The 15066-nt window shown below is 34.2% G+C and overlaps 2 protein-coding genes across 2 annotated transcripts; both read right to left on the minus strand.

The window, feature by feature from the left end:
• Window positions 312-1385, minus strand: LOC104787593 (putative F-box protein At1g65770). The gene has a single exon (XM_010513201.1). The coding sequence runs from the start codon at window positions 1383-1385 to the stop codon at window positions 312-314; it is 1074 nt and encodes a 357-aa protein (XP_010511503.1).
• Window positions 6377-10284, minus strand: LOC104787594. The gene is made up of 9 exons (XM_019245481.1): window positions 10189-10284; window positions 9538-10086; window positions 8260-9456; window positions 7858-8188; window positions 7489-7750; window positions 7218-7413; window positions 6788-7146; window positions 6575-6718; window positions 6377-6476 (listed from the first exon to the last, which is right to left on the minus strand). The coding sequence occupies exons 1-9, from the start codon at window positions 10282-10284 to the stop codon at window positions 6377-6379; spliced, it is 3234 nt and encodes a 1077-aa protein (XP_019101026.1).

Below are 15066 nucleotides of genomic sequence, written 5' to 3' on the forward strand. Positions count from 1 at the left end.
TGATGTAATATTCATTGTTATGTTATTATATATGCTACTATAGAATAAAATAAAAATTGTCTTAAGAATCAACATATGTAAGGTACAAACCAATGTGTGCACGACAACAAAAAAAACAAATGTGTAAGATTCAGCAAAAAAATTAGGCAGGTTCGACAAAACAAATTCTACTAGATTGAAGTAAATCCAACAATATATCCAACGCCATTTGATACATAGATATATTTCGTTCCGATTATGAAGATGAAAGGTAAGGAATTTAATAAAGATGATCGATACTCTTAATATAAAGAAAGTAGCTTTGACAAGATTCAGAGAAAGCTAGGAAAAAACATTTGAAAACAACTCTGAGAAAACTGGGACATTGTTGTGATGCTACTTCCACTACCATTGTCTAGCTTAAACACATTAAGCTCTTTCTTGCCGTCTTTGAAGTAAATAGAGTTCTGAAGACATCCGTAATACTCATGAGCCAAAACCGAGAAACCAGTGTCGGTAGCCAGCACAAATGCTTTGTCTCCCAAAGACTTAACCTCCATCATTTGTCCTATCTCCTCATCAAACTTATAAACCTTGAAACCGACTGTTTCAGCATTCGGACTATAGAAGCCAGCTTTTCTGTTACAAAGTCGGTCGACAATGTAAAGCTCTCCGCAACATTCCACAAAGCTCTTGTCTCCGGGCAGGCTATATGTGATGTTATCATCAACTGGAGGTCCGTACATACATATTTCAAGACGAGAATTAATCCACCACACAATGCCTCGTGTATCCAAGGCATACATTAGTCCTTTGTGAACTATAATGTCAGAGAATTTATGATCAGCCATCTTTCTGAGTACTCTCCACTTATTTCTATCCCATGGCCTGTGCTTGATCTCCCCGTAATGGTCGAGTCCAAGAATCCGATTATGATAAGCTTCTCCTTTCTTATATTTGACAAGCACCACTCTTATGAATCCTCTCGTCTTAAGCGCAAATGATTCTTGAATCTCTGACATAGTGAAATCCGAAAGATCAACACTCGTGAGCGAATGTGTCATCGGATGGCGCGAGAGTGGTTCGAGGAGACAGATTTTCCCGGAGTTGATGTCCGCGTCGGATTTGATAAGCCAGCCCTGGCTCGGGGAAGAGGAGAGGGTGACACGGAAAAAGGCTGCACGTGAGAGAAATATTTTGACAAGGCTGAACCATTGGGAGAGAGAGATTTCTGGGACTTGGTTGACGTAGAAAAGAGGGCGGTTCGGGAAGTGAGCGTAGTCGCCGGGAACGGAGGAGCGCCATGATTTGCATATGCTTCGGAAGCGCTTGAGTTCGACCACGGAGAACAATCGAACAGCGATCAAGAACAAGAGCTCCTCCGGTAAGTTAGACCAATCTGCCATTTCTCTGCTGTTGTTCTTTTGTTTCGTTAATTTGGTTTGTTTTGCAAGTCAATATTAATATATTGGGAACGTTTGTACTTTATAAAGAAACCTGATCCTGCCAAAGTTGATGGAGATTTTTTAATAAATATGTTTCATTCATTTCTTATTCCATTGGATATTTTACCACTTTTAGCTTTCATGTTTATTAATTTTTATTTGCTATGGAAAGTATTGTATCATTTGTATGACTTCAAATTTGTAGCATTAATATATAGATTTTTTTTTTTATTAGAAATTTGACCTGATTCACATGAGGCCGAAATCTTATATATGTTTTAGACTTTAGTGGAGTGATAAAATAACTGAATAATTGTTTGTGGAACAAACTGATCAAGATTGAATTTAACACGTACATATCTACACATATTTTATTGTCCGTACATCGATCATATATTCACATGTGTATTAGGAGTTTTATTGTTGAATATACCATAAAATACGATTAAACTAAGTTTTTGTTTAAAGTTTTTAAACTGATGTGTACCAAATCAGTTTGATTGAGTCTGAGACCACGAAATAAGATGTGCTTTCTATATGGTTTTTTAAGAGGAAGATCTAGAAAGTGTTTTGAGGTTGAGAATAATGGAGGAGGAATTTATCATGCATATCCATGTGTACTGTTTTGCCACTAGACTACCATGAGGAAGATTGACCGCAAAAACATTAATATTTGACCAACTACGAAAGCCCTTTACCCCTATATATATTGTATATCTCACTCAAAAAGTTTTTGAACATGTTAGATGATGCTTGAAATTAAAGAGAAGTTAAAGTGAAACTTTTCTGATAAAAAATTGACCCCTCGCCCAAGATATTGGTCTTCTTCTGAAACCCTAATCGGATCGGGAAGCTATAGACAAAAGCATCAGCATCACCTCCAACGTTAGCAACTTAGCATGACAGACGACGACATCAATCTTGACCATATAGTTCATGTTTGAAATTAACACGCATACACCGTATTTCATAGTACATATATCACATATATTATACTAGAAAGTTACCCACGCGATGCGTGGGTTATAAAATCAAATATTTTGTATATAAAATAAAATTTTGTTAAATTATATATGAATCGTTTATGATATTATTTATATATGCCTTGAAAAGAATTTAAATACATACATTTATCAGTTTATAGTTATGAAGTGTGTTAAAAAAGGACAATTTTCACATATTGCATAAAAATAAGTTTTGGTTTTAAATTTAGCAAATCATTTCTAAATTCTAAAAATACTAAAATAGCATCATGCTTTTAATCTTATATATTTAAATACTAAACCATATCTCTTCAAAATTATACCCTAAATGTAAAATATAAAATATAGATAACCATTGGAAATAGTGTAAGCTTTTTTCGGCATAATGACGGATGGAGTAAGGGTTACAGGAAAATAGACATGAGGTATGATTGGCAACTCAAACAATACCAATGCGATATAAAAGTAGTTTTGCTTTTGTACAGGTTAATCTACTATAATTTATACCACTTCTAATGATTGACATATGTCTATGATGAAAGTATTAAGGTTACAATATGTGTATATATATTAAATATTTTACAATAGGTCTCTGTAATGTTTTTCCGTGTAATGCGAAAGGATGTTGTAAAGTTTGGGAAGTGATTCCAAAGAGGCATAAAGAAATATGTGATCTTTTGACTATTTCTATATGTATTACACGGTAAAATTAGGCTCAATCTTTTTATCAATATGCAAAGTAAAATATTTTTTTTTGTAATGGGGATAAAGAACTTTTAAAAATGAAAAACAAAGCAAATTTACAAAACATAAACTTAGAAATATATTGTAGTTGAATATCAGAGGACTTAAGAGGAGAAATCTAAGGGACTTACAACTATAATATTATGATTGAATGTAAGCCGAAGAGATTGTGCTTTAGGAGTCAAGCATTAGGCTCATCTTCATCACTTAAGACTTCCAACTATAGTTAAAAAGTTAAAAATCACATTACAAAACAATGCAAAAACTTTAAATCATGACTATCATAAAACATAATCCTTTGAAAGAGGCTAATAAATATTGACAAGTATGATATCAAAAAAAAAACATTGACATGGCTTTATAAACGATTTCTTCAAATAGTCCTAGAGAAATTAATCTGTTAATCATCATACTGCAAGACATCATGTTTTTTTAAAAAAACTTCATAAAAAATAATATTTTTTTAAAAATACCATGGGAAATGATGGGAAAAGGAATTTCATTGACACATTATTCTGAGTAATCACATTCATGACAATAAATACAGTTATAAAGCATATTAATTGTAATTGATTTGGTCATATGCATAGTTTGAACAAAAGAAAACGTCCACCCATAATGTCATAAAGGTAATTGATTGAGAGAAGTAAATGTAAATCTAAAGAAACTGAACAAATAAAATGTCCCAAATTAAAAAAATGTGTGTAGACAATTTAGTTTTAGATTAGCAATAATGTGTCTTTTTATTTTATTAAAATTGAAAAAAATGACACATGTTAAAAAAAATACAGGAGTGCCAAATGACAATTTCTCACAACTCTACTTTATTATAGTTTAATATATAGTAAATATTGACATGTGAAACCGATAAAAATAGTTAAGTAATAAAGTTCCAGTTGCGATCAAAAAATAAGTGAAAATTTTATGAATTGTAAAAACAAAATAGATTAATAGATTAATTTTTCTTTAACAAAAGTAAACTATAGATATTTTTGCTATGAAATAATACTAAATTAAAAAAACCAAAATTAATTAAAGATTTGGTAGAGAAAGATAAATCTGAGTACTTCTATATAATAAATAATGTGATTTTTAACCAATTAGGTCATCAAAGAGGAATAAAGCAGATGATAGAATTGATGATGATGTGAGAAATGAGGGAAAACCAACCATAAGTAAAGCATTAATACATTGTCAGATTATGTAGTTGATGCTTCGAAATGATGCCAAGTTCGTAGAAGCAGAGAGTCATGGAAAAGAAAAAAAATATATTTAACTTTTTTAATTAGTCATGTTGGCTAGGGAACAGGCCTATTTTTTTTGTTTCTTTGGTTTCTTTGCTCCATAGTTTTGAATTAAAATTGAAATGAGTTTATATCTTGTTGGCTAGGGAATTGAGATGGATCTATTTAAGTTTCTTTAACCCATAGTTTTGAATTAAATTGAAAATAATGACATGTGTCATATATATAAGAAGCCAGGTGTCATGTTATTAGAAGAAGTTGAGAAAAACCTTCTCATATTATATAAGATATAAGATTGAAAGATACCCTTAAGTTAAGTTTTTGTATTACGTTTTTTAAATTGATATGTGTACCCCAAGCCTATCTTGATATATGTGAGCCAAAAATTATTTAGCAAAGTATTAGAACTGTAAGAAAATAACAATCTCGGGATTCAAAAACAATACAACATAACATGGTAATTAATAATCGATCATTGCACCATATTTATTTTCAAATTGAACATTGGTTTCTTTGGCGCCTAACGTATAGAACGTTGGGTTTTTTTTTCTTCTCCTAATCAACATTGGTTTCTTCCACACGAAAGAAAATCTTTGTTGGGGAAACAAGAAATATAATTAGGAGAAAATGAAATGCTAACTAGATTTACCATTATGTCTTTGCTTACTCCATTTCCATTGTTTAGCTTGACCATACATTGTATTTTTATAAAAAAGTATATATACTAATACATGATATATCTTGGTTTTTCAGCATATTAGTAATTTACAAGTGAGATTTATTCTGGTTACATATATATTTTTGTTAAGCTTATCATGTACGTATCCATAAAACAAAACAAAGAAATGTTTTGACATATATGTGTCTAAGCTTACAAAAAGCACAATTTTGTTACTGTTTTACATAAAATAGTATCAAGAGGAGCGAAACTAGTTAAGTGGCCGCCTCAGAATCATTAATGATCAAACAATTTCGTGGAAGATCCAATAAATGTGTTACTTAAGTATATACTTGTGAAAACATATATATCATAACCATGCATGTAACATCTTCTGCATAATACGATTTGTCTATACCAAAAATGAGGAGAAAGGAAAGGTGCTTTTTATTAAGATGACTACTGGTACTCTAAATTATAAAGAAAGTAGATTTGACCTAATTAAACAACATTCAGAGAAAACTAGGAACAGCCATTTGGAAACCTGAGGAAATATGGATAATTACATTTTAATCGTGCATTCATATTCTATTAGATTTCATATCATTAATAGCGTCCATGTTTATCAGTTTTGGTATGAATGCATAATTTTTCTGTTGATTTGAGATTTGGAGGATTAGAAACAGTCAAGGCAAATGGTTATTTGTTTTATCCATCTAAAGAAATAAAATATATAAACAAGATTCATTATTCCGTAGATGAAAATTAATAAACTGATACTAAAAATTTGCAAAGAGTTACTGCAAAATTGCTGAAGAATATTACTCCTAGTAACAATTACCATTAATTGGGTTTCATGGATATCATTTGTTGTACGAAAACATGATTTGAATAGTGAAGGGTAAATTTTTATTTTAGATGATAAAAAAAAAAATGTGATGGTACGTATCAGTTTCTCTTGTCAGCCACGAAAGATCAGTCCATAGTCCATAATGGTTGCTTCGGTCCTAGCCTCCAAAAAGTCCGTGAAGCCTACAGATTTTGGATCACGTAAGCAAAACTTGACGTTGGTAAGATGTCCTCGAGTCAATATATAAACGATAGAGTATCTCGAATGTAGGAAATAGGAAGAAGAAAATATTGATTCAGACTGATACACAACTTGCATTCTATATGCAATTTCCTAGAGTTAATCTCTGTTGGGACCTTAGAGCAGTACATAGTTGAAACATATTTTCGAATTTACAACAAAAAGAATCAAGTACATATGAATCTATTGAACATATTCGACCAAAAAAAAAATCCTTATATGAGGAAACCATGTCATAGAGAAAGTTTGGAGGCGAAAAGATCCCCTAATTGATCTACTTCGGTATCTTGCTCTTCATTTTCAACTTGCAGATGTTCCAGTTCCACAGAGTCACTACGCGTCCATTTGTAATGTTTGCATACAAAAAGAATCAATGAGTGTTTTGATCTTGCTCAATGTACTTGAAATATCATAAACAAGCATTAACTTACTTGGATGGTACTGCAGAAAAATTTTCTCCCACGAGGTTGAGTGATTCAGTTGTCTCCATAGCATCGCTTGAACAAGCCACCGAGCTATTTTCAGGTATGCCATTTGTAGACTCAGCAGACCATCTCAAGGGTACAACTATTTCCCTGCATCAATGTGAAAAATCAGATAAAGAATGCTTTTTACTACAAGTAATAAGATGTTATGTCACTCACCCTCTGGTACGTCTGGCTCTGCATTTTTCTATCTCGTCTTTTGTATATTTTGTATGGCTTTCATCTAGACGTTTTATAGCTTCAGGAGCATCAAACGAAGACACAACATCCCAAATCTTCAGAACTTGGACATGGTAAAAGTCTTCTTTAAGAATGTCTACAGACCAAATGAGCCTTAGAATGTTGTCGATCTTGCTTTGTTTTAACAGCTGCAAGGAAGAAACCAGATTGTCTCTCTCCGTCTCTTCTTCATTAAGCCAACCTTGTGATATCCTTTCTAAGAAATTCTTTATCTTCCTGTAAATCTCCGGGTTCTTGATTTCTCCCACAGATTTCTTGAACTCGTCGCTGAAGCAAAGCTGTTTCACATGCGTAAAGTCAAGTCTCAAAGAAAGAGAATGAACCAAAAGAACACAAATCAAATTATTACCTTCCATTTTGAATTGTTCAGTGGCCTGTCAAGCTGGTTAAACTCAATGTTCGCACAAGCAATAGCCTGCGCTAATGACTCGTCTTCTGCGGCACTATGGAAACAGCCACGTTCCTTTGCGTCTTTTACCAGATTCCTCCACACAGACTTGCTATTCATCAAAGTTGCCTCATTTCCAAGTATCCATAAGCAGAACCTATAGAAAAACACAAATAATAATATAGACACATTCACTTGCAATAACCAAAGAAATGAGATATGCCTAAATTACCTTGCTCGAGTGAGTAATACATTTGCTCTTCGGCGGTCTGCAAGGAATCCAACCCTTCCAACACCGTTGGACCTAACAGTTGAAACTATTATAATATCCTCTTCGCCACCTTGAAACGCATCCACAGTGCGAACCCTCACAGAGAAGAGTCCACCTGCATCACCTCTACATGTTTCATGAATCTTTTCTTGGATTGCACTTACTTGAGCCTTATAAGGGGAAATAACACCAACGTTTATGCGTATTTTTGTTTTCTCTGAAACTGCATTTAATAAACAAAAAAAAAATGTCTGTTTCATTGTACCAAAACCAAAGAGAGCCCAACTTTTTTATAGACTTCTTTACCAACTGTATAAAATCAAAGATCACCTTGGAGAAGGTGGGCTAATATATCCATGACCACAGCAACCTCAACATTGTTTATCAGACTACGTCCTTCTCCTTCCCCATATTCTTCTCGTCCATATGCTATGTTGATGAAAGAGTAAGGTCCATACATTTCTCCAAGAAGATATTGCTTCGTATAGTTTCTTTGCTTGACCATTGGAGCATCTAGAATCTGCATTCCGTAGAACTCTTTGTTTGGGAAGATACTTATCGAGCGATGCATCCGGTACTGGATGTTTAGCATGTATTTCTTATGTCCAAGAAGAGCCAGTCTTTCAAAGAGACTTCTCCCAAATTCTGCCTCTAGAGCAATCTGTAAAGTTTTAAAATAAAGGTTAGTTAAGGAGAGGGAGAAGTGAGTTGCGAGGACACAGAGTCGCATACCTTGCTTTCGACCATTGCAGGAAGTTGCCTCTCATCTCCAATCAAAATTGCATGTTGGATTCCGGGAAGCTGCAGAGGAATGGCTGATTCACATTCTTTTAACTGAGCAGCTTCATCGATCACAAGAAGCTGTATCGGTGTTCCGGTATATAACCATGCAGAGCATGATGCTGTAGAGAAAAGTAGGCAAGCGTGCCCCAAGCAAAGCTCTTTAATATGATGCCTATCACTTACAGCTGGAAGAGGGAAAATCTCAGGGATCGATCTTAACAGCTTTAGATAATCATCCTCTACCGTCATATGTTGTCTGTTGAGTCTGTCACTTTTTTCTCCATTAGCAATTAGGACAGATTTTAGTCCTTCACCAGTTACACCATCTGGTGTAGCTGAAATTGTAACATCTCTGAGAAGGTTAATAGCTTCATACATACGTGTTGCGGCTTGAGATGACAGCAAAGCAGTAGGCAAATGTGTGCATAAAGTTGTGAAAACAAGGTCCAGATCTTTCCTGAGATCACAGAATCTTTTAGGAAGATAATCCTGAAATGAGTGAGAAGGTTTATCTTTCCCCTGAAAAACAGAAACTTGTGCTGCTATGTTTTCATTTAGGTCATGTCCTTTGCGTTTGAAGACTGAACCAGTGTCTTTCCGTTTCACATTGTCAACCCGTGCCAGATTTTCCAAGTATTCATCATATTGTCCTTTCGGATCCTCAAGTAAACGTATCATGGAATCAACAGTAGCTTTCCACCCGTGAAAAGGCCTAAAACATGGGTAAAGCTTATCAAGGCGCTCATCAATGAAGATGTTCACAAGATCTCTCCTATCTTTAATCTTCATCCTCTCATCATTCCCAAACAAAACTACATCTCCAAGACCGTAGTTACCAATCTTCAATGATCCAGAGACTAGTTTCAGAACTCTTGACGCCACTTCAAGGACAGAAACATTCGTTGGACCACATGTCAAGGTTCTACATTTCGCATTCAGAAGTGTGAACAAGAACACACTTGTTGTTTTCGTCTTCCCTGTCCCTGGTGGTCCCCAAATCAGTTTGATGGTATTCGTGTGGTAGCATCGTCTTACGTCCAAACAACTCAGTATTGCTTCTTCTTGTGAAGGATTCAGCTTCAGAAAACGACGAGGAGCAAGACCATCACTTCCTTCTTGTAGACAGGGAAGACAAAATCCTTCATCCTACACAAGCAGAAGTTACAAAAAAATAATATGATTACAAACATCAAAGGCTGTTAAAAGAATTTATTTCATATCGTTTACCTCACTGTTTCTTTGAAGGACTCTTGAGATAAGATTCAAGTTTGCACCTTCTACACCAGGATGCAATGCGTTCCAGGTACGAATATTAGTAGTTAAATTGACCAGATGAATACCGAAAAGGCTTTCTATCTTGCCATTCTTCTTCTCAACGAAAAGGGGTTTTGAAGCCAAGATAGTGACATCATTAGGCCTGTCTGGATCTGCCTTACACACTAAAGCAACTATATAAGGTTCATTTGAAAAATTGCAGCCATCATCAACACGATTTGGCCTTTGATCTGTCAGCGCAATGAGATCTCTAGGCATCAACTTCGTACTAGCCTCATCACTAACGGTATTACTCATTCCACTCAAACGCACTTTATAAAACAAGTCATTAGGAAGCTTAAACTCTGCAGTTTGCATAATGTAGCTTATTTCAACCACAGGTGCTTGCCACAACTTCCTCATACTCGACAATAAAGCGGCATGTGTTTCTTCGATAAGTGGAGGGATAAAGGACTTGAAGTAGTCTCCGGTTGATTCAAACTCCATAGGAATCTTCTCAATCTGTTGAAAGCAATCAAATACAAAAAGATTACTAGTCTATAGAAAGATAAGCTTCTGTTTACTAGAATGGACAAGAGACACAAGAAGAAGATAAAACAGAACCTGTCCTTTGTAAAGATCCACATTGAGTACTTCTTCAAGAGACCACGAAAACACAAGATCGACTAAATCTCTTCCTTCAATACGCATTCTCGGCATTTATAATACAGTTACCAAACTCAATTTCTCAATCTGGAATATTAGAAAGAAAGAAAAAACAAAGAAAAAAAAAGTTAGCTTTAAAACCCAAAACTTGTTACGCTAAAACCCTCAAAGGTTCGATCTTTACTACACATAGTGATTTTGGCTCAACAACGAAGTCAAAGGAACGATTTTTACAAGAACCATGAATCATTGAAAGGTAAAGTAAGGTTTTTTTTCGAATTGTTCTTTCTGGGGAAACCGTACGTCTTAGGTTTTTGCGATTCGAATTGAAAAAAAAAAAAACTAAACCATACATCGGCTTGAACATTACAGCGTATGGCAATAAAATTGTAGCCGCTTACTTTGATTTTCGAGTTGTTGTCGAAGTTGATTGATTACTCCGAGACAAAGGGTTTGGTTTTGGGAGACAGGAGAAACAGAAGTTTCTAGAAGGAGACGTGGACGATTAGGAATTGGAGGGAAAGGAGAAGAAGTGATCGACTTGCTGTAAAGGTTCCAATTTGGTTATTTTTGGGGCTTTCTCGTTTTTTTATTGGTTTAGTTAAGGGTCTTGTTTGTAAAGTAAATACAGTAGAACCTCTATAAATTAATACTCGGTAAATTAATAATTTCTATAAATTAATAAATTTCTCCGGTCTCAAGTTGGAACTAGTGTAATTTTGGATACTATTCGATAATATAATAAAATAATATTTTTTTTAAACTCCTTTGTAAATATATGGTCCCATCAATAATATAAATTAATAATTATAGAAAATTATCTAAATATATGTATATATCTACACATTAATTTTTATTAGAGTTCATTAATAATTATTAATTTATCGATAAATTAAAACCTCTATAAATTAATAAAATTTCATGGTCCCAACTTTATTAATTTATAAAGGTTTTACTGTATTCTTCAATTTTAAACCGGTTTTAACTACATGGTTGCCCATGCATTTTTAGTTGTTTATAAATTTTAATTGATTTGTGATTATAATAAAATCATATATATATATATATATACATGATCACATTTGATTTGATTGTTTGATATACATTTATGTAACATCTTACATATATTTTTAAAAAAATTTAAGTAAACTAACAAGACAATAAGCAAAACATATGTGAAATATAAACAAAACATAAGTAAAATATTTTTATATATGTGTTTTTATAACAAATAAAATAGACTCTCAAATGTCATACCATCTATTTTTTATTGTCACTTTAGCATTTTGTTAGTTTATCAAAGATATATTTTGTATAAAATTTTAATACAAATTCTCAAGTTTCATGTGCTATGCCTTATTTGAATCATTTGAACCTCTTTAAATATAAAAATATAAAATATCTGCAAACTAATTTTAATACAAATTCTTAAGTTCATGTGTTATGCCTTATTTGAATCATTTGAACCTCTTATCTCCTATTAATAGAGAAGCATTATCAAAAAAAATGTTGATGTGTCGTTGATAGAGAGCTCGAGACACCAATGAATTTATTGCCCTCATTTTATGGATATTTACACATAATTGCTATTGAATAATTAATGAATATTCATTTTCAATTAATTAAAAATCAAATGTTTTACTTTTAAAATATATTTTAATCATTTTTATAAGATATATAATTATTATAACATTATTAGATCTAAAACATTTTCAAAACCCGTATTTATTCACCTATTAAAAACACTGATTACTATTCACATATTTAAATTTTTCAAAATAAAATTATCACAATAATCATTATTATAGGCAATTGACTTATTTAATACCATTGGAATAATATTCTATGGGTGAAACATATTCTTACACAAAAAAAAAATCCCCTATATATTAATAGAGAAGCATTCTCAAAAAAATGCTGATGTGTCGTCGCTAGAGAGCTCGAGACACCAATAAATTTATTGCCCTCATTTTTATGGATATTTACACATAATTGATATTGAATAATTAATGAATATTCCTTTTCAATTAATTAAAAAAATCAAACGTTTTACTTTTAAAATATATTTTAATTATTTTTATAAGATATGTAATTATTATAACATTATTAGATCTAAAACATTTTCAAAACACGTATTTATTCAACTACTAAAAAAACTGATTACTGTTCACATATTTAAATTTTCCAAAATAAAATTATCACAATAATCATTATTATAGGCAATTGACTTATTTAATACCATTGGAATAATATTGGGGATTATTACAGGTGAAACATATTCTTACACAAAAAAAATCCCCTATATATTAATAGAGAAGCATTCTCAAAAAAATGCTGATGTGTCGTCGCTAGAGAGCTCGAGACACCAATAAATTTATTGCCCTTATTTTTATTGATATTTACACATAATTGCTATTGAATAATTAAGGAATATTCATTTTCAATTAACTAAAAAAAATCAAACATTTTACTTTTAAAATATATATATTCATTTTTATAAGATATATAATTATTATAACATTATTAGATCTAAAACATTTTCAAAACCCGTATTTATTCACCTATTAAAAAAACTGATTACTATTTATTTAAATTTTCCAAAATAAAATTATCACAATAATCAATTGACTTATTTAATACCATTGGAATAATATTCTACAGGTGAAACATATTCTTACACAAAAAAAAAAATCTCCTATATATTAATAGAGAAGCATTCTCAAAAAAATGCTGATGTGTCGTCGCTAGAGAGCTCGAGACACCAATAAATTTATTGCCCTTATTTTTGAAACAACCCTTCCCGTCTTTTTTTTTTTGAATACCTTAATTTACTAGTGGTCCCATACCCACTAACATCCTAACATCAATCAATAACAGCGGATAACCAAATAAAATAATTCCAATAATATCCAACATAATAATCCAATAACATCATAATCCAAACAAAGAAATAACCAAAAGCTAACATCCTACAATGTTCCTTTGACTTAATCTAGCAACCTAACAACAGCTAGACCACAATCAATCAAGTCTCTAGAACATCCTCCTCCTCATAGCCCTTGATTCCACGATCACACTTTTCCTTTACCTGCACACCACAAACAACAATTGAGATGCGTAAGTATTATCATAAATACTTAGTGAGGCCATCCTCCCATCTACTGGGTTATACACACAAGCAGATGAGACCCTCAAGTTCAAGCAAAACAAACAACACACAACAATACATCAAACCAGAAAAACAAGTCTCGGATAAGACTAGTGTCGACCGATGCCAAACGGTGTCGATCGATGCTACAACAAGGTGTCGACCGATGCCAAACAGTGTCGACCGATGCCCATCAAATTGGTGTCGACCGATGCTCCTGAGTGTCGATCGATGCCTCCTCTGCAGACACGATCTGCGCGAAACCCAGCGACGAACTCCGACTCCAATCAACCCAAAATCGACTCCAATCAAGTCTAACCATCTCGGAATTCACTAGAAATCACACAAACAACGAACCCAAGCAACAAAACAACACAAACAACAAGGAAAACACTCAAACAAGAGAGATCTCATGCTTAGATCAACCATGGTCAAGCACTCACCTCAAGAACAAGAAGTTTGGATTGAGAAACGTGGAAAACAACACCTCCAGAAGCTTCCCCTTCGATTCCAGCAACAGCTAACCCTCCTACAGCCTCAGATCTCTCCAAAATCACCAAGAACAAGCCCAGAAATCTCAGAAAACGTTTTTCTCTCTTTTCTCTCTTTCTTTTCACTCAACGGCGACAAAATGAGACTCTGAAACCCTAAAATTCGTCCTAAGACACTTATAACTCGACTTAGGGATTTTAATTGAACCAAACCGAACCAATTCGGCAATTAAATCAAACCGGTCGAACCCAGAAATTAGTGGTGTCGATCGATGCCACTAGGGTGTCGATCGACACTCCTTCCAAAATCCCAAATTCTGGTTCGCGGATGTTACAATTCTCCCCCACCAATATGGATTCGTCCCCGAATCCCGCAATACCGTCCATCTGCCAAGGACCTCCGTGCCACCGTCATCACGGCCCGCACGTCCCCAGACCGGACTAAACACCATCAGTCAAGGTTTCCCGTGCCACTGTCGCAACAGCCCGCACACCTCCGACTGACCCTCGAGGTCTCCCTCTAGCCAATATACTCGCATCATAACACTATTTGCTCACAACTCAGTGCTTCCCCCGTCCGTGGTCGCAACCAACGAATCATGCCGGCTCGCTATCAGGCCAACCGCCTTAAGCTACGGCATCCAGGAAGTCACACACACACACTCCCCCCGCTCTCGGGTCGCAACCCTCGAGACATACCGGCTCACTGCCGAGCCTCGGCTCACAGCTACGGTATCCAGGGAGCCTCACATATCCCGCTCTTGGGTCGTCACCCTCAAGCGCGCTCTCGGATCGTCATCCGAAGCAACATACCACTCCCACTCTCTGGCCACAAAGTCCATCGAGCTATCGGTATCACGTGAGTTGGGCCCACACGGCCTAGAGCAAAAACAAACACTGATGCCAACGAGTATCTCCCGGCTAGATCTACCTCACTTTTCCACAAAACATTCCCATTTTAGAAACTTCCTATTTATGGAAACCTTCCTTTTGTGGAAACTTTCTATTTATGGAAACTTTCCAAAAATAGAAACCCGAGCTATTTCTCTTTTCCCATGACAACAACAGTCAAACATAAAGAAAAATACTCATCTTATTAATCTCAAAATGTCATAATCGTTACAATCTCGACGAAATTACATCAAAAAACCAAAAAATACAACAACCGGAGCCAACAACCCGCATCCCGAGCACCAC

The sequence above is a fragment of the Camelina sativa genome, chromosome 5 (assembly GCF_000633955.1).
Source record: "Camelina sativa cultivar DH55 chromosome 5, Cs, whole genome shotgun sequence".
NCBI lineage: Eukaryota > Viridiplantae > Streptophyta > Magnoliopsida > Brassicales > Brassicaceae > Camelina > Camelina sativa.

What these genes read in the sequence shown, in the direction of transcription:
- LOC104787594 (XM_019245481.1), bottom strand. Translation starts at nt 10,284, where the DNA reads ATGCCGAGAATGCGTATTGAAGGAAGAGATTTAGTCGATCTTGTGTTT. An exon ending in TCCTTCAAAGAAACAGTGAG is followed by an intron (nt 9,457 to 9,537) that starts GTAAACGATATG and finishes CTGCTTGTGTAG; the next exon opens with GATGAAGGATTTTGTCTTCC. An exon ending in GTATTACTCACTCGAGCAAG is followed by an intron (nt 7,414 to 7,488) that starts GTAATTTAGGCA and finishes GTTTTTCTATAG; the next exon opens with GTTCTGCTTATGGATACTTG.
- LOC104787593 (XM_010513201.1), bottom strand. Translation starts at nt 1,385, where the DNA reads ATGGCAGATTGGTCTAACTTACCGGAGGAGCTCTTGTTCTTGATCGCT.